Source organism: Panthera onca, chromosome B3 (assembly GCF_046562875.1).
Source record: "Panthera onca isolate mPanOnc1 chromosome B3, mPanOnc1 haplotype 2, whole genome shotgun sequence".
Lineage (NCBI taxonomy): Eukaryota > Metazoa > Chordata > Mammalia > Carnivora > Felidae > Panthera > Panthera onca.
The window spans coordinates 146083506-146103158 of record NC_138344.1 but is presented as its reverse complement, the minus strand read 5'-3'; the positions used below and the strand labels follow the sequence as shown (position 1 = coordinate 146103158).

The 19653-nt window shown below is 65.1% G+C and overlaps 1 pseudogene and 1 gene segment (V, D, J or C); both read left to right on the top strand.

Annotated features, from left to right (window-relative positions):
* The first annotated feature begins 1857 nt into the window (after positions 1–1857).
* LOC144616505 (Ig gamma-2 chain C region-like) lies at positions 1858–10495 on the top strand. The segment is given in 5 exon segments: positions 1858–1939; positions 8856–9146; positions 9423–9479; positions 9607–9936; positions 10045–10495. Coding segments are annotated over 5 exon segments (1074 nt in total).
* Positions 10496–11640: 1145 nt separating this feature from the next.
* On the top strand, positions 11641–15460 carry LOC145715580 (immunoglobulin heavy constant gamma 1 pseudogene; annotated as a pseudogene). The gene is made up of 2 exons (XR_014137865.1): positions 11641–11784; positions 14336–15460. The product of XR_014137865.1 is annotated as an immunoglobulin heavy constant gamma 1 pseudogene (transcript).
* Positions 15461–19653: the final 4193 nt, after the last annotated feature.

Below are 19653 nucleotides of genomic sequence, written 5' to 3'. Positions count from 1 at the left end.
GCGCCTGGAAGCAGGTGCCCATAAGGGGAGGGGAGGGGTTGCTGAGACGCTGTGGCAACAAGTCAGGCTGGAACGAGCCAGGCCCCGGGCCAGGCTGGTGTCTCACGGCTGCCCTGGACGACCACCACCGCAGGCTCTGACGCCGCGGGTCGGGGAGAGGCCCCTGGAAGGGACATCCGTGAACACCTCCAAAGCATCTCTTTGTTCTTGTAACCACACGGTGAATGTTTCTGAAAGCCAAACCCAGAGCTCAGCGTGAGGGTTGAAAAGCGTCAACACTAGGTAATTTCATCGCCTCACCAACTTTTCTGTGAAAGGATTATTCTGGAAAGGACGGCCCTTGCAAACCTAGGCTGGGACAGGTGTGTGGTCTCTGACAAAACCCAGTGCCTGACGGCCCACATCCCACTGCCACGCCCTCGGCAGCCGAGGCAGCCCTCCCCCACACTGATCCGCCACAGCAGGTGCCCCAGAGCCCCGTGATGACCCCACGAGGGACAGCGACCGGCGCCACGCCAGGGGCACTGCATGGGGACCAGGGGAGGGAATTAGCTGTCCAAGGGAAGCACGATGTGCCACTTTGTCTTGCCAAAACCCTGCCTTTAGAGGTGCCTGGGGCCCCATGTCCCTAACGCACGGTAGCCGGGACACCCTCGAGGGTTTTGCCAAACTCATCGGTTCCGGTGATCTGACCAGAGTTGTGTAGATGGATGTGCTTCTTGAGCAACCAGGGGCCCACAGCTTGCAGAGGACCCTAACTGCCGGGCACCGCGAGAGGGGGCCGGGCTGCGGGAGCCCGGAGTGTGGGGTGCACACTCCCTTCACCGACGCTGTGACCGATGGCATTTGCAAAGTGGCCACTGCAGTATTTCCAGGACCACGGGCTCCTCCATCACCTTGCCCTGCCCCACGCAGGGGGCGGGGGTCTGCTCCCCTCCCCAGAAGCCCAAGGGTCTCTGTGAACTCCGTGGGGATGGGGACACAGAAGGGTCATTGCTGGATTCCTAAGATCAGGACCTAAGGAGACATGGCTTCTCGTGGGAGTCAGGCCCTGGGCCCAGTGCAGCCGTCCAGCTACGGCCAAGGTGCCATTCTGGGGAGCCCCGGGGACCGAGCGGGCCGGACCCACCCAGCCAAGGCCCCAGACCCTAGGAGGGGCCCAGAGCCCTCGCTCACATGAGCGTGAGCAGGGCAGAGAGCCTCGCACCACAGGCCGAGGGCTCCAGGCACACCCACAGCCCAGCAGGCCCGGATTGGGACTTGGACGTGGTGCGGAGGCGTCCCCATCGAGGCCTAACACCGCAGGAAGCGGCAGCTTGGGGTGCACACTGTGGTTGTCCAAACACAGGGGCTGAGGGTTCACGGCCCCCTTGCACGGGCAGCACAGGGACCACACAGAGTCTCTCAGCTGCAGGGACATTTTCAGGTCCGGTGACCACCACAAACTCTGTCCCTGCCCATCAGGCTTCTGTCTGTCCTCTAGGGTAGTAGCTTCCCTCTGACCATGGGCAGATGACCGTGACCGTGGCTGAAGCCAGAGGAAGACAGCGTCCCACCAGGGAGGCCACACTGCTGAGTGGACGGGACAAGGCCCAGGGCAGGGCCTCAGGCTATGGGTGGGTCAACCTGTGCCCACACCACACGCCCAGGTGAGAGCGGGGTTCCTGTGCCCTCCTTTGGGACCGCAGCCACCCCCCACAACCCACCCCCACACACCCAGGCCCTCTGAGACAGAAAGTACCCAGAAGAAAAGGGAACTTCAGAAAGCGTGTCGCCGAGCCACCTAGTTTCAATCCTGTTCTTAGTCTTCCCACGGCTGCCTGGGGGCTAGGAAGGGGGCTATGGGCACAGAGCTCAGCCACAAGGAGCCACATGTGCCTGGGGCCAGAGCCGGAAGGGCCGAGGTGCTGGGGCCAGCCTTCCATCGCCCCAGCCCTTGGTGAGTAGGCTCCGCACGGAGAGAGGGCGGCGTGGGGGCAGCAGAAGCAGCACAGGAGCCAAGGAGAGACGGGGCCCCACGGAGGGGCCGGAGCAGCCAGCATGGGGGACACAGGCTGCCTGGGGGCCAGGGCACCGGCCAGGGCAGGGACGAGGGAAGCATGGGCAGGAGCGCCCACGCCAACATTGCTGGACGCACCGGACATGGCAACTGGGCCTTCAAGGAACATGATGGCCATGGTGGGCCTGAGGCCTGCCCTTTGCCATCTGTGCTGGGAGCCCAGGGCTGGGCTAGACTGCGCTACTGCAGGACCAAGGCCGACATGGACAGACAGGCCTAAGGTGAGGGCACAGGGAGAGGCCGGCCCAGCACAGGGGAAGAAGAGGACCCCAGATGGCCCGAGGGTCCTGTCCCGGACACTGGGGCTGGCTCTGGCCCCAGGCCAGGGTCAGAGGTGCTGGCCATGGGGTCCTGGACTGCAGCAGATGAGCAGGGACAGAGCACAAGGGGCTGGCAGGGGCTCCCGTGTGCTCTCCCCTGCACAGGGGCAGACGGTCAGGAGCCAAACCTGGGCTAAGGAGTCTGGGATGGGCAGCTGAGACCGGGGCAGCCCTAAGAACACACAGTAGTTGCGGGCTGAGTTCGCCTGTGGGGGAGAAGTTATAGGGCAGCAAGGGCAGAAAGCAGCAGTGGTGGAGTTTGTGTAGGTGAGCAGGGGAAGGGGGAGAACAGAAGGTGCAGGGGGAGAACAAGAGGGACAGGGGGTTGCTCTGGGAACTCCAGGGGAGCCCACAGAGCTGGTACCGGTGAGCAGGGGCAGGGGGAGGGCAGGAGGGGCAGGGGGAAGCCAAGAGGGGCAGGGGGAGAGCAGGAGGGGCAGGGGGAGAGCAGGAGGGACAAGGGTTTGCCTCAGGAGCTCCCAGGGAGGACACAGAGCTGGTACAGGTGATCAGGGGCAGGGGCAGGGGGCAGGGCAGGAAGGGCAGGGGGAGGGCAGGAGAAGTACAGCTGCCCAGGAGCTCAGGAGAGCCAACGGAGCTTGTGCAGGTGAGCAGAGATGGCAGGTGGAGAGCAAGAGGCATGGGGCTGCCCCAAGAGCTCAGGGAGCAGGCAGAGCCTGTGAGGATGAGCAGGGGGTTGGAAGGGGAGGAGGAGCAGGGGGAAAGCAGGAGAGGCAGGGGAAGAGCAGTAGGGGCAGGGGGAGGGCAGGAGTTGTAGGGGGTGGCCCTGGGAACTCCAAGGTAGTCAGCAGAGCTGGTACAGGTAAGCAGTGGCAAGGGGCAGGGGAGAGGGAAGGAGGGGCAGGGGGAGAGCAGAAGAGACAGGGGAGAGCAGGTGGTACAGGGGAGAGCAGGAGAGGCAGGGGGTTGCCCCAGGAACTCCCAGGGAGCACACAAAGCTACTACAGGTCAGCAGGGGCAGGGGGCAGGGCACGAGGGGCAGGGGGGAGAGCAGGAAGAACAAGTGCCACCCCACGAGCTCCCAGGGAGCACACAGAGCTGCTACAGGTGAGCAGGAGCAGGGGGCAGGGCAGGAGGGGCAGGGGAGAGAGTAGGAGGTGCAGGGCTGCCCCTGGAGCAACCAGGGAACACAGAGAGCTGGCACTCGTGAGTGGAGGCAGGGAGGAGGGCAGAAGGGACAGTGGGGAGAGCAGGAGGGACAAGGAGCACACAGAGCTGGTACAGGTGAGCAGGTGCAGGGGGCATGGCAGAAGGGGCTGGGGGAGAGCAAGAAGGGCAGGGGAAGAGCAGAAGGGATGGGGGAGAGCAGGAGGGGCAGGGTGCTGCCCCAGGAGCTCCCAAGGAGCACACAGAGCTGGTACAGGTGAGCTGGGGCAGGGGGCAGAGCAGAAGGGGAAGGGGGAGAGCAAGAGGGGTAGGGTTGCCCCAGGAGCTCCCTGGGAACACACAGAGCTAGTACAGGTGAGCAGGGGCAGGGGGAGTGCAGGAGGGGCAGGGGCTGCCCCAGGAGATCAAGGGAGTAGGAAGAGCTTGTGAGGGTGAGCAAGGGGTTGGGAGGGCACGAGGAGCAGGGGGAGAGCAAAAGAGGCAGGGGAAGAGCAAGAGGGGCATGGGGAGAGCAGAAGGGGTGGAGGGAGAGCAGAAGGAGCAAGGGGAGAGCAGGAGGGACAGGACCGCTCCAGGAGCTCCCAGGGAGCACACAGAGCTGGTACAGGTGAGCAGGGGCAGGGGAAGGATAGGAGGGGCAGAGGAAGAGCAGGAGAGGCAGGGCTGCCTCAGGAGCTCAGGAGAGCCAGCAGAGCTAGTGCAGGTGAGCAGGGGCAGCAGGGTGAGGGCAGGAGGGACAGGCAGCTTCCCCAAGCATATGGGGGTACACAGAGTTGGTACAGGTGAGCGGGGGCAGGGGGGAGGGCAGGAGAGGCAGGGCTACACCCAGGAGCTCAGGGGAGCAGGCAGAGCTTGTGACAGTGAGCAGGGAGTTGGGAGGGCAGGAGGAGCAGGGGGAGAGCAGGAGGGGCAGGGAGAGGGCAGGAGGGGCAGGGAAAGAGCAAGAGGCGGTAGGGCTGCCCCAGGAGCTCCCTGGGAGCAGACAGAGCTGGTACAGGCGAACAGTGACAGGGGGCAGGGCAGGAGGGGCAGGGGGGAGGGCAGGAGAGGCAGGGCTGCCCCAGGAGCTCAGGGGAGCAGGCAGAGTTTGTGAGGGTGAGCAGGGGTTTGGGAGTGCAGGAGGAGCAGAGGAGAGCAGTAGGGGCAGGGGGAGAGCAGGAGCCACAGGGGAAGAGCACAAGGGGCAGGGGCAGGGGCAGGAGGGTAGGGACAGGACAGGAGGGGCTGGGGGGAGAACAGGAGAGTCAGAGCTCCCTTAGGAGGTCAGGGGAGCCAGCAGAGCTTCTACCGGTAAGCAGGGTCCCTGGGAGGGCAGCAGGGGCAGGGGGAAACAAGAGGGGTAGGGCTGCCCCCAGGAGCTCCCTGGGAGCACACAGAGCTGGTACAGGTGAGCAGGGGCAGAGGGCAGGGCAGGAAGGGCAGGAGGAGCAGGAGGGGCAGTGGGGAGAGCAGGAGGGAAAGGGCTGCCCCAGGAGCTCCCAGGGAGCACACAGAGCTGGTACGGGTGAGTGGGGGCAGGGAGGAGGGCAGGAGGGGCAGTGGGGAGAGCAGGAGGGACAGGGAGAGGGCAGGAGGGGCAGGCAGAGGGCAGGAGAGGCAGGGCTGCACCAGGAGCTCAGGGGAGCAGGCAGAGCTTGTGAGGGTGAGCAGGGCGTTGGGAGGGCAGGAGGGGCAGAGGGAGGGCAGGAGGGACAGGGGGGAGGGCAGAAGAGTCAAGGCTCCCCCAGGAGCTCGGGTGAGCCAGCAGAGCTTGTGCCAGTGAGCATGGTTACCGGTAGAGCAGGAGGGGCAGGGAAAGAGCAAGAGGCGGTAGGGCTGCCCCAGGAGCTCCCTGGGAGCAGACAGAGCTGGTACAGGCGAACAGGGACAGGGGGCAGGGCAGGAGGGGCAGGGGGGAGGGCAGGAGAGGCAGGGCCGCCCTAGGAGCTCAGGGGAGCAGGCAGAGTTTGTGAGGGTGAGCAGGGGGTTGGGAGTGCAGGAGGAGCAGAGGAGAGCAGTAGGGGCAGGGGGAGAGCAGGAGCCACAGGGGAAGAGCACAAGGGGCAGGGGCAGGGGCAGGAGGGTAGGGACAGGACAGGAGGGGCTGGGGGGAGGACAGGAGAATCAGGGCTCCCCTAGGAGGTCAGGGGAGCCAGCAGAGCTTCTACCAGTGAGCAGGGTTCCTGGGAGGGCAGCAGGGGCAGGGGGAAGCAAGAGGGGTAGGGCTGCCCCCAGGAGTCCCTGGGAGCACACAGAGCTGGTACAGGTGAGCAGGCGCAGAGGGCAGGGCAGGAGGGGCAGTGGGGAGAGCAGGAGGGACAGGGAGCACACAGAGCTGGTACAGGTGAGCAGGTGCAGGGGGCATGGCAGAAGGGGCTGGGGGAGAGCAGGGGAGGGCAGGGTGCTGCCCCAGGAGCTCCCAGGAAGCACAGAGCTGGTACAGGTGAGCAGGGGCAGGGAGCAGGGTAGGAGGGGCAGAAGGTAGGCAGTAAGGAGAAGGCTACCCCCAGGAGTTCAGGGGAGCAGGCAGAGCTTCTGCCGGTGAGCAGGGTTACTGGGAAGGCAGCAGGGGCAGGGGGAAGCAAGAGGGGTAGGGCTGCCCCCAGGAGCTCCCTGGGAGCACACAGAGCTGGTACAGGTGAGCAGGGGCAGGGGGCAGGGCAGGAGGGCAGGAGGGGCACGGGGGATAGCAGGAGGGACAGGGCTGCCCCAGGAGCTCCCAGGGAGCACACAGCACTGGTACAGGTGAGTGGGGGCAGGGAGGAGGGCAGAAGGGGCAGTGGGGAGAGCAGGAGGGACAGGACTGCCCCAGGAGCTCCCAGGGAGCACACAGAGCTGGTACAGGTGAGCAGGTGCAGGTGGCAGGGCAGAAGGGGCTGGGGGAGAGCAAGAGGGGCAGGAGGAGAGCAGGAGGGGTAGGGGAGCACAGGAGGGGCAAGGTGCTGCCCAGGAGCTCCCAGGGAGCACACAGAGCTGGTACAGGTGAGCAGGGGCAGGGGGAAGAGCAGGAGGGGCAGGGGAGAGGGCAGGAAAGGAAAGGTTGCCCCAGGAGCTCAGGGGAGGAGGCAGAGCTTGTGAAGGTGAGCAGGGGTTGGGAGAGTAGGAAGAGCAGGGGAAGAGCAGGAGGGGCAGGGGGGAGCCGGTAGGTGTAGGGGGAGACCAGGAGTGGCAGGGACGAGCAGGAGGAGCAGGGCAGGAGGTAGGGGCAGGGCAGGAGGGGCAGGGGGAGGACAGGAGAGTCGGTGCTCCCCCAGGAGCTCAGGGAAGCCAACAGAGCTTGTGCCAGTGAGCAGGGTTCCTGGGAGGGCAGGAGGGGCAGAGAGAGAGCAAGAGGGGTAGGGCTGCCCCAGGAACTCCCTGGGAGCACACAGAGCTGGTACAGGTGAGTAGGGGTAGGGGGCAGGGCAAGATGGGCAGAGGGGAGGGCAGGAGAGGCAGGGCTGCACCATGAGCTCAGGGGAGCAGGCAGAGCTTGTGAGGGTGAGCAGAGGCGGGGGGACGGCAAGAGGGGCAGGGGCTGCTGTGGGGCAGGGTTGCTTCAGACAAGCTGTAGGCAGGAGGACACAGTGACCCTGGACTGTCCCCAGGGACCTGAGCTGAGAGAGCTTCCTGCAGCAGGCAGGGTTCTGGTGAGGTCTGGAGTCTGCAGGGGCTCAGGGGTGGGAGTTCTGGCCAGGAGGTGCTGAGGGCGGCAGGGCAGGGGAGGTTAGGAGTGCTGCAGGGCAGGGGAGCTGAGGCCTGAACTGGCAGGACCAGGTCTCAGACATGCAGAGGCATGAAGCTAGAAGGATCCAAGGCCTGGGCTCAGCATGAGGGGCCAGGCAAAGGGGTGGGGGCAGGTGGAGGAGCTCCTAGGAGAAGGTGAACCAATGGGGAACACAGACTGCTCAGAGCTACCACCAGGCCAGGAGCTCAGGGCAGCAAGTGAGCTTGTGCAGGTGAGCAGGGGCAGGGGAAGGAAGGAGTGAAAAGGGAGAGGACAAGAGAGGCAGGGATTTCCCCAGGAGTTCTGGGGAGCAGGCAGAGGTTATGACAGTGGACAGGGGGTTGGGAGGGCAGGAAGAGCAGGGGGAAAGCAGGAGGGGCAGGGAGAGGGCAGGAGAGGCAGGGCTGCACCAGGAGCTCAGGGGAGCAGGCAGGGGATGTGAGGGTGAGCAGGGGCAAGGGGGAGGCAGGAGGGGCAAGGGCTGCCCCAGGAGCCTCAGGGGTGAAGGGCAGAAGGACTGAGCTAAGAGCAGCCCTGGACTAGGTGGGAGCTGAGCGGTACGGCACACAGAGACCACGAGGGCGGGGCCCAGGTGAGCCTCCCTGGACACGGGAGGGCGTGAGCCGCCCGAGGCCCGGTGGACAAGGTAGGGGGGAGAGGCGAGCCTGGGTAGGAAGGTCTCTGGGGCTGAAGGGACAGCGGTGGCCACAATCTTAGGCTCAGGGGCGCTGACCCCGCTCTGGAGGCTCGTGCGGATGGGGGACAGAAGGCTGGACATGACAAAGCCAGGAGGGGTGGCTCAGGGCAGTGGACCCGGTACAGGGAAGGAGGGGTTGCTGGGAGTTTGAGGCAGGGCCGCCAGCCTGGAGTGTGGGTGGGAGGGGAGGCCAGGCAGGGCCATCAGACTTAGCAGAGGGGTCGGGTCTGGCTGGGGACGTGGGGTCTGAGGTGCTGGCACCGTGCACGAGAGGACAGCCAGGGCGGGGCAAGGCTCCCACCGGCACTGAGGGGCAGGCAGGCTCAGGAAAGACCTCGGCTGAAAGAGGGCTCTGGGGACAGGGAGGAGCTGGACAGGCCCCAGGGCACGGGCACTGAGTGAGCCCAGGAAGGCCTGAGAGGGGCTCAGGGCAGGGCCGGGATCCGGCGCCCGGGCGCTTTAGCTGCAGAGCCGACCCAGAAGATGTGAGGCCTGGAGGGCAGACAGCAGGCCACGACGGGGACTCCGGGCTGAGGGGCACGGGCAGCGGGTGGCAGAGGCCTGCTGTGTTCAAGAAAGGTCCCGCTGGCCCAGGGCAGATCCAGGCTGGGACAACAGGGCAGTGGGCTCAGGGCCTCAGCAGAGGCCCGTTGGGAGCAGGGGCCACCGGTCAGAGCTCAGACGGATGGCTCGGTCAGGCCGAGCACCCACAGGAAGCCCGAGTGGGGACCCAGGGGCTGGGCCCAGGAGACTCTAATCCAGCAGGAGGTCACCCAGCACCGACCGGGCCCACGGGGCCAGCACGTGCAGCCGCAGAAACACGAGGCCCTGGGGCGGCAGAGAGCTACGCCGGGCGGCTGGTCTGCAGACTTCCTGGAGGGCCACCCCAAGCCCGGGCACCTGATACCCTGCCCGGACCCTCCCAGGAGCGAGACCCTTGTGGTCACACGGCCTCCTCTCTTGCAGCCTCCACCACGGCCCCATCGGTGTTCCCACTGGCCCCCAGCTGCGGGACCACATCTGGCTCCACCGTGGCCCTGGCCTGCCTGGTGTTAGGCTACTTCCCTGAGCCGGTGACCGTATCCTGGAACTCCGGCGCCCTGACCAGCGGTGTGCACACCTTCCCGTCCGTCCTGCAGGCCTCGGGGCTCTACTCTCTCAGCAGCATGGTGACAGTGCCCTCCAGCAGGTGGCTCAGTGAGACCTTCACCTGCAACGTGGCCCACCCGCCCAGCAACACCAAGGTGGACAAGACCGGTAAGAGGGTGTCCACTGGGAGACAGGCCAGGTCAGCTGGTCCACCTGGACCCCGGGGCACGGGAGAGGCACCTCTGTCCCCCAAGCTCGGGGAGGAGGGCCTCTGGGCCTGGCTGCCTGGTCCAGTGTGAGCACAGGCTGCACACCCCCACCATACTTCATCTCCACTGCAGGCACCAGTCTGGGGACGCCCCCCTGACCTGCCCTGACCTAACCCACCCCAAGAGCTGTCCCCACCCCTGGCCCCCACTAACCTCCAGTCTGGTCTCTCTGCAGTGCCCAATATACCGACCACAACAGAGCCCAAACCCTGCGACTGTCCCAAATGCCCAGGTGAGTCAGCAGGGCACCGCCCTGCACACCAAGGCCATGGCCCGCGTCCAGGGACTGCCTGGTGGGGGGAATGTTCAAGAGGAGCCCCCCCAAATGCTGACCCCCTGCATTGTGTCTCCCACACCAGTTCCTGAGATGCTTGGAGGACCGTCCATCTTCATCTTCCCCCCAAAACCCAAGGACACCCTCTCGATTTCCCGGACACCTGAGGTCACATGCTTGGTGGTGGACTTGGGCCCAGATGACTCCGATGTCCAGATCACATGGTTTGTGGATAACACCCAGGTGTATACAGCCAAGACGAGGCCGCGTGAGGAGCAGTTCAACAGCACCTTCCGTGTGGTCAGTGTCCTCCCCATCCTGCACCAGGACTGGCTCAAGGGGAAGGAGTTCAAGTGCAAGGTCAACAGCAAAGCCCTCCCCTCCCCCATCGAGAGGACCATCTCCAAGGACAAAGGTGGGCAACAGGACAGATGGGGCACAGGGAGGTCGAGTGGGGCCTGGCGGACCCAGGCCAGCCCTCCACCCTGGGAGTGACCATCTGTGCTGACCTCTGACCCCACAGGAGAGCCCCACGAGCCCCAGGTGTACGTCCTGCCTCCAGCCCAGGAGGAGCTCAGCAGGAACAAAGTCAGTGTGACCTGCCTGATCGAAGGCTTCTACCCGTCTGATATTGCCGTCGGGTGGGAGATCACCGGACAGCCGGAGCCAGAGAACAACTACCGGACGACCCCGCCCCAGCTGGACAGCGACGGGACCTTCTTCCTGTACAGCAGGCTCTTGGTGGACAGGTCCCGCTGGCAGAGGGGAAACACCTACACCTGCTCGGTGTCACACGAAGCTCTGCACAGCCACCACACACAGAAATCCCTCACCCAGTCTCCGGGTAAATGAGCAGCGCGCCCGGCCCCCCAGCAGGCCCCCGCGGGCTCTGAGCGCCCACCCCTGTGTACATCACCCCCCGGGCAGGCACCCTGCGTGAAATAAAGCACCCAGCACTGCCCTGGGACCTGTGACACTGTCGTGCGTCTTTCCGAGGCAGAGCTCAGGACACCCAGGCCTCTGGGAGGTGCGGGCAGGCCAGGCTCCGAGGCTCAGGGGTCACCATTCACGGGAGAGCGCGGGTCCCACCAGGGGCCGGGACCTGAGTGGGCAGGTCTGCACAGGCGGCCAAAACTCATGGCCGGGAGCCGCCTGGGACAGAGAGAGGGCTTGGCCAGGGGCTACTCAAGGCCGGAGGGGGGCGACAGGGAACGGAGAAGCCCTCCAGAGCCCCTCAGGGATCGGGCTTTCCCACGTCCGGACCCGCCCAAGCTGTGGGACGCTGGCCTGTCCTCTTCCGCTGCTCCCCCCGTCCCCTGGACCTCTTGAGAGCTCTGAGTTGTAGCTCTGTGCCAGTGCAGTAGCCAGGCCTGACCCATGCTGTGAGGACAGGCCCTCACCCTCCCTCAGATGAGGCGGCCCCTCCTGACTTCATCCTGCCTGGGGCCAGGCCTGTCCACTCGTGGGGACACTCACCCCGGTGCCCCAAACGGGCAGAGGCAAGCAGTCCTGAGTGCCCAGGGGAGGGACCATCCCAGACACCCACAGGGACGCTGAAAACAAGCCCCTCCCACTGAGCAGGGCCACCTTCACACACACACACGCACACACCGGGCCTCACACGGGACAATGTGCCCGGGCCCAGACCGGAACCAGGCTTGGGAACCCTCACCGTGGACCCCAGCCTGGTCCCCACCCCCTCCCACACCCATCGGCTGCTCAGCAGCCCATCCACACGCCGACCACGCTGACCAGCCCTTCTTCTCCCCAGGACACTGGGTCCCCTCCCAACACACACCAAAACCCCCACCCCCAGCTGGCCTGACACTCGCACCCACTCGTTCGCTAGGGTCACTCCCTGCCACCCTCTCGACCCTTCCCTGGGCTCTGCTGACCCTCCCACCCTCTGGGCCGGGTCCCCAGGAGAACGGGTGTGGTGGTCAGGCTGCCTTCCCCCCAGACAGCCCCAGCACAGCGCAGAGCAGAGAGGGAGCGCGTCCCCACGGGCCGGGCCCAGGCGGGAGGATGGGGGCACCGAGGCCGGTGCCCTGAGGCTACGGAGGGCCGCGACCGTCACCCCGGGAACCACTCCTATGGGCAGGCATGGCACTGACCGCTCCCTTCCTGTCCAGAGCTGCTCCTGGACGACAGCTGTGCGGAGGACCAGGACGGGGAGCTGGATGGGCTGTGGACCACCATCTCCATCTTCATCACGCTCTTCCTGCTCAGCGTGTGCTACAGCGCCACTGTCACCCTCTTCAAGGTGGGTGTCCCCGCACCGCCCCGCACTGTGGCCCGCTGTCCCAGCGCTGGGGACCCGCTGGAACCATGCCATCCCCACACTGACTCGACGCTGACCCCATGTTGCCCCCACGCTGACCCCACGCTGACCCCGCGCTGACCCCACGCTGCTCCCACACTGATTCCACGCTGCTCCCACACTGCCCCCACACTGACCCTGTGCTGACCCCACACTGCCCCCAGGCTACGCCCAGACTGACCCCATGTTGCCCCCACGCTGACCCCGTGCTGACCCCACATTGCCCCTAGCTACCCCCACGCTGCCCCCACACTGGGGACCCACTAGAACCACGCTATGCCCACACTGACCAGACGCTGACCTCATGCTGCCCCCACACTGACCCCACGCTGCCCCCACACTGACCCCACGCTGACCCCATGCTGCCCCCACACTGACCCCACACAGACCCCACCCTGCCCCCACACTGCCCCCACGCTGACCCTGTGCTGACCCCACACTGACCCCACACTGGGGACTCACTGGAACCACGCTATCCCCACACTGACCAGACACTGACGTCACGCTGCCCCACACTGGCCCCACCATGACCCCACGCTGTCCCCACTGTGACCCAATGCTGTCCCCACACTAACCCCAAGCTGCCCCCACACTGCCCCCAGGCTACCCCACACTGACCCCACGCAGACCCCACCCTGCCCCCACAGACTCCACGCTGCCCCCACGCTGCCCCCACGCTGACCCCAGGCTACCCCCACACTGACCCCACGCAGACCTCACCCTGCCCCCACATTGACTCCACGCTGCCCCCACACTGCCCCCACACTGCCCCCACGCTGACCCCGTGCTGACCCCACACTGCCCCCAGGCTGACCCCACGCTGACCCCGTGCTGACCCCACACTGCCCCCAGGCTACCCCCAGACTGACCCCACCTGACCCCGTGCTGACCCCACACTGCCCCCAGGCTACCCCCAGACTGACCCCACACTGCCCCCACGCTGACCCCGTGCTGACCCCACACTGCCCCCAGGCTACCCCCACGCTGCCCCCACGCTGGGGACCCACTGGAACCACGCTATCCCCACACTGACCAGACGCTGACCTCATGCTGCCCCCACACTGACCCCACCATGACCCCATGCTGTCCCCACTGTGACCCAATGCTGTCCCCACACGGACTCCATACTGACACCATGCTGTGGACCCACTGTCACCATGCTGTCTCCCCTGTGACCCCACACTGACCCCATGCTATTCCCATGCAGTCCCTACACTAACCCCACATTGACCCCACGCTGACCTCGTGCTGCTCCCAACTGACCCCATGCTGTCCTAACCGTGACCCGATACTGACATCATGCTGACCACATGCTGTGGTCCCACTGTCACCATGCTGTCCCCACGTTGTTCCCACACTGACTCCCACTCTATCCCCTCTCTCCCCATTCCATCCCCATGCTATCCACGAAATGACCTCTTGCTGACCCCATGCTGTGGACCCACTGTCACCATGCTGTCCCCATGCTGTTCGCACACTGACCCCATACTGCCCCCACGCTGACCCCATGCTCCCCCACGCTGACCCCACCGTGACCCCATGCTGACCCCACACTGACCTCATGCTGTCGACCTACTGTTACCATGCTGTCTCCCCTGTGACCCCTACTGACCCCATGCTGTCCTGCTTGTGACCCCCATGCTGACCCCAGCCTGTCCCCATGGTATTCCCATGCTGTCCTCGCAATGACCCCAGGCTGTCCCACACTAACCCCACGCTATCCCCACGCTGACCCGTGCTGCCCCCCACACTGACCCCATGCTGACCCGATACTGTGGACCCACTGTCACCATGCTGACCCCACTCTGACCCTATACTTTCCCCATGCTATTCCCTAACTGTCCCTGCAATGACCCCACGCTGTCCCCACACTGACTCCATGCTGACCTCACACTGTCCCCACACTAACCCCACATGTCCCAACGTGACCTGATGCTGACCACACACTGACCCCATGCTGCGGTCCCACTGTCACCATGCTATCCCCACGCTGTTCCCACATGACCCCCACGCTCTCCCCTCTACCCCATGTCATCCCCATGCTGTCCCCGAAATGACCTCATGCTGACTCCTGCTATGGACCCACTGTCACCATGCTGTCCCCATGCTGTTCCCACAGTGACCCCACACTGTCCCCACATTGACCCCATGCTGACCTCACACTGACACCGTGCTGACCTATGCTGTAGACCCACTGTCCCCATAATGCTGACCCCATGCTGACCCCACAGTGAACCAATACTGTCCCTACAGTGACCCCATGCAGACCCCACGCTGTGGACCCACTGTCACCAAGCTGTCCCCACGCTGTTCCCAAACTGACCCCAAGCTGTTCCCACACTGACTCCCACGCTATTCCCTCTGTCCCATCCCAGTCCCCATGCCATCCCCATAAGACTCCCTCCCACTCAAGTGGTCCCGGGGAGGGGGGTGCCTGGAAGGGGGGCTGTCCTCAGGGGTCCCAACCACGTCACCTCCTGCCCTCCTGCTGCAGGTGAAGTGGATCTTCTCCTCGGTGGTGGAGCTGAAGCGCACGATCGTCCCCGACTACAGGAACATGATCGGGCAGGGGGCCTAGGGCCAGCCGTCCTGGGCGGGTGTCAGCGCTGCCCCAGACCCTGCACAGGATCCCGGTGCATCAGCCTGCTGCCAGGCCTGCTCTCCCGCCCTCTGACCTCGCCACCCTCTGACCTCACAGCCACCCTGGGCCTGCGCCCTCGCCCTCTGGCCTCGCGGCCCCTGAGAGCTGCATCCTGCGCCCTGAACCCCCGTTTGGAGAATCGCGTGGACGGCAGGTTGTGCCCCAACCTGAGCTGGTGGACGCCCGCTGGCCCCTCCACGGCGGCCGCCAGGCTACCGCTGTGGCCGCGCACGGTCAGCGGGCACGCTCATCCTGGAGGAGGCGGGCGGCTGGCGATCCCAGTGTCTGTCTGGCAGGGACCGGCCTCTGTGCCAACCCCGTCCAGGCCAGGCTCCAGGACGCAGGGTTTCCCCAGAGCAGCCACGTCGGCCCAGATCCTGAGGAAGCTTCCGACGTGTCACTAACGGTCAGTCAGATCTTCTGCTCCGGAGGAGACCGCGCAGACAAGGGCCTGGGCCTGTGGCTGCTGCAGGAGCCCCGTGGATGCCGGGGACAGAGTGACATCCAGCCAGACAGGCCTCCTGCAGAGGGGTCTGGTGACCTGGTCCCCGGGCCAGTGGGACACAGCCTCGGTGGACACAGGTGGAAGGTGCCAGGAGGCCAGGGCGGCAGGCCCAGCCCGCCCCACCCTGTGGCCGGGGCCTGAGTCCCAACAGGCTCACGCGGGGGGTGGGAGAGAGAGATAAGCCCACGGCCGGGCGGACCCCCAGGACTGGCTCTCCGCCCTGTCTTTGGGTGGGTGCCAAGTCGGGGCCCCCACGTGGGAAGAGATGGCCACGCAGGGGAGGAGAAGCAGAGCCCTCAGCCCCAGGGACATAGAGCCCGGGGGTCCCACATGGGAAAGCCACTGCTGAAGCTTGGATAGCTTGTTTTATTCTTTTAAATGTCTGGAGCTCCTTGATTTCCTTTAGCATTTCTTTTTCTTTTTTTTTTTTTTTTCTTTTTTAATGACAATAAAATATCCTTAAAAACTCCATAACCGGCTGGGAAGGTCTTCCTCTGTTGACGCGCCCCGTGAAATCCACAGACTGGCCGTGCCGTGTGTCGGTCCCTCCAGCCGTGGGAGCAGGACCCCCGGCCCCTGGGGTTCCCGGGGGGTGAGGTGCGCCGCAGGCGCGAGGGGTCACGTGACGCCTTGTGGGGTGCAGGGGGAGCATCCTGACCTGGCCAAGGGCACCGCAAGAGGCACCTATTGGGTGTGTATTAGCACGGGCTGCTAGCAAAGCACGACGGTCCCGTGGTGTGGACAACGTGCACTGATGTTTCCACGATTCTGGAAGCTAGCAGGCAGACCCGGGTGTCATGGGGCTGGTGGCCCCTCAGCATGTAGACGCCGTGTCCTCACACATCCGGCCCGCTATGCGTGTCTGTGCCCCGACCTCCTCTTACCAGGGGAGGAGTGAGTCCATGGTGAGGACCAGTCACACTGGATCAGGACTCACCCTAGTGACCTCGCTTTAACCTATTACCTCTCGAAAGACCCCATCTCCCAATACAGTCACATTCTGGGGTCCTGGCGGTCAGGGCTCAAGATTTGAATTTGGGGAACGCATTTCAGGAGAGTTGGGTCCAGGTGGGAGCACCAGTGAAGGCCAGGTCGGGTGAGGCCCGGGGGGACAGCACTGTCCCAGGTAAGCGAAGCTGGACACCAGCCCAAGGGGTCAGGACACTCAGTCGGGGGGAGGCCCAGCGAGAACACCACCACCCGGGGGTGGGGGTGGGGGTGGGGGTGGGGGTGGGGGGCAGAAAAGACCAAGTTCTACAGGAAGAATGCCAAGTGGGGGCGGGCAGTCCATTGGCGTCAGGGGGCCGTGGGGTCCCTGGCCAGCAGCGATGGAGTCGGGATTCTGTCCTTGCAGTGCCTGGGGGTCTCGGGTCCTGGAGGTGCCCCGGGTTGTAGGAGACACGTGCACCTCGAGGGCAGAGGCGGGACCACACCTGCCAGCCCTTCCCAGTAAGGGCCCTGGGAAGGGACGCCAGCACGAGGGGCTGCGGTCTTCTGGGGACGCAGTGGGAGAGGGGAGTGGGCTCTGAGTGTGCAGGTCAACAGCCCAGGCCGAGGCCCAGGGCGGGCAGAGAGTCGTGGCCAGCGCGGCCACGGTGCCTCAGGACCGCTCAGGGAGCACCTCCCACCTCCCCGTGGGCAGGGGCTGCCTCACCAGTGGGGGCCGCACCAAATACAGGGCGGCCGTGGGGAGAACGCCCCGGCCCCCAGGGGTCCTGGGGGCTCCAGGCGACCACACCATCCACACGGCTTGCCCAGCACCCCCTCCCTCTCGGTCCCCGGGCCGGGGCCCCCGCTCCATCCCCTGGACCAGAGATCGGTCTCCATCCTTCCCACCCTCCCACCGGAACGCCGGGGTCTTCGGCAGCTGGTTGACCCCATGGCCTCCGCGGGAACACGGGGCATGACCGGACCCTCCGCTCTCAGGGCAGGAACGCCCGCTCTTTGAGAGCAATCTCCCAGCAGGCCCTGAGGCCCCCGCCTGTGGCCTTCCAATAACGCCATACACGTGGGCCCCCCCTCCACGTTCCCCCGGGGACCCCCACACACCTACGTGCCTCCCCATGCAACCCCTCAGACCCCCTAAGGTCCTGCGGGCTGCTCCTGGGTGAGCCCCGAGGTCGGCCTCCTGCTGCCTGCCGCTCCTCAGGGGCCCCCTCCCCTGGGCTTCCGCTCAGACACAGGCCTGTGCGCATCTCCCTTTGCCCGTGTTCACACCTCCACCTGTACCTCACACACACACGGACCAGCGGGCCGGCCTCGCTCCTGCTCCTGGGACCCACCTGGTCCCGCCCTCCTCCCACTCGCACTGGGAGGGAACCAGCCTGCGCCTGAACCCTGTCCCCACGGGGGGCCCAAGACGCACAGACGTCAGCGTGGGTGGCGGCGGGAAGGGGAGGATGCGACTGTGTCCCCACATTGCGTGTGTTGGAATCCTAGCTCTAAGTGTCGTGGTGTTAGGAGGCGGGGCTTTGGGGCACCAGAGGTCGTCAGGGTGGAGCCCCCACGACTGGGGTTAGCGCCCTTATGAAAAAGCGAGCTGCCTCCCCGCTTCCGGCACGTGAAGGGGCAGAGAGAAGACGCCGTCCGTGAGCCAGGCAGCGGGGACCCCCCAGACGCCACGCCTGCTGGTACCCGATGTGGGCATCCAGCCTCCACACCCGTGAGGAGTGTCTGCGGTCTCTGTCGGGCCAGCCAGACGGCCGGACGGGAGCCACCTGGACGGGCGGACCTGGAGGAACGGGGTCCCCCAGGCCCCCTGGCCCAACCCCCTACCCCCGGGACCCGGGTCGGCCGGCCATCAGCGGGGTACAGGGCCACGAGACCGCCCCCAGGGGCTGCTGAAGCCCCAGCCTGCCTGGGGCAGGCACATCAGCCCCGGGCTCCCGGACCACACGCAGCAGGCAGTGGACTATTAGAGGCCCCCCAGATGGCGGCTCGGTCACTGCACAGGGGAGGGCCCCCTACACCCCCTACACCCCACGCTCAGACACTGCCCGGGGAACCAGGGCATCTGAGTCTGCAGGGAGCTGGGCCGGCAGAGACACGCCCAGAGCCTCAGAGGCGCCCGAGCCCCGCCCACCCCGCTGCCTGAGCTGCCGCACCCGGCGCCCCATCTGCAGGCACTCGGGTGCTGAGCGCCCGGTCCCTCGGGGGAGTCATCTTTTTCTTTTTAGAGGGAGAGAGTGTGCAGGGGGAGGGACAGAGACAGAGACAGAGAGGATCCCAAGCAGGCCCCACACTCAGCACAGAGCCCCATGCAGGGCTCGATCCCGGGACCCCGCCATCAGACCTGAGCCGAAAGTAAGAGTCAGACACTCATCCCAGTGAGCCGTCCAGGCGCCCCCTGTAAGGAGTGATCTTTTGGTGCATTTCAAAGTCTTGCAAAATACTTCCTGTAAACAAATTTCGCTCTCAGAGTATCCAGAATGTGCAGGGCACTCCGGCAAATCAATTGGCAAAATCGCACAATTCGGTAGAGAAACGGACACGAGAATTGAACAGATGTTTCACAGAGGCTATCCAAATAGCCCTCAAACATACAGAAAGGACGCTGCGCTCCACCCGTCACAGGGAAGTGAAAATTTCTGAAAAGCCACAGGAGAGAAAGTGGTTCTGATTCCAACGGCGGTCGGTGCGGTGCCTTGTCTCAGACTAAACCTTTGCAGGCACAAGTATAAAGTGGAAAAACTGCCCGGCAGACAGTGATTTGAAGGCATCAGAGGACAAGCAGACACAGGCAGACACGGGGAAGACTGTGCCCTGGAGAGATTGGTCTGAGGGCAAAGCCCAGTCCTTGCCACAGCTGCAGCTAGAATGCAGGGGAGCGGGCACCCGTCCAGGCACAGGGGCAGGTCGTAGGGTTCGGGGCCCCACCTCAGACAGGTGCAGCCAGAATGCAGGGGAGCGGGCTGCCGTCCAGGCACAGGGGCAGGTCGTGGGGTTCGGGGCCCCACCTCAGACAGGTGCAGCCAGAATGCAGGGGAGCGGGCTGCCGTCCAGGCACAGGGGCAGGTCGTGGGGCTCGGGGCCCCACCTCAGACAGGTGCAGCCAGAATGCAGGGGAGCGGGCTGCCGTCCAGGCACAGGGGCAGGTCGTGGGGCTCGGGGCCCCACCTCAGACAGGTGCAGCTAGAATGCAGGGGAGCGGGCTGCCGTCCAGGCACAGGGGCAGGTCGTGGGGTTCGGGGCCCCACCTCAGACAGGTGCAGCAAGAATGCAGGGGAGCGGGCTGCCGTCCAGGCACAGGGGCAGGTCGTGGGGTTCAAGGTCCTCCCTCAGTCAGTGCAGACCAGCGACGAGGCCAGGGTGCTGCGTCACGACCTTTATACAACGTGTGTCGGGCCAACCTGCAGACTGAAATCAGCCAGGTGGGGACAGAAATCGTAATGCACTGAACGTACCAAGGTAAGTGTTGTGTGTGAAGACGTTTCAGCCACGTAAGAACACACACAACGTGTGTATGGAAGGGTAACATGTGTGTGCCACCTGCTCATAACATATGTATGGTGTTAGATCACAGTACAAATGTTTTTCCTGTGAGCAGTGCGGTCAAACAGTTTGGAGATGGTCCTGGCCAATGCTGTGTGACAACGGACGAAAACGAGCTGCTGAGACTGAAAGGACAGATGTAAAACTGTCACTAATGCAGACGACACAAGCACGT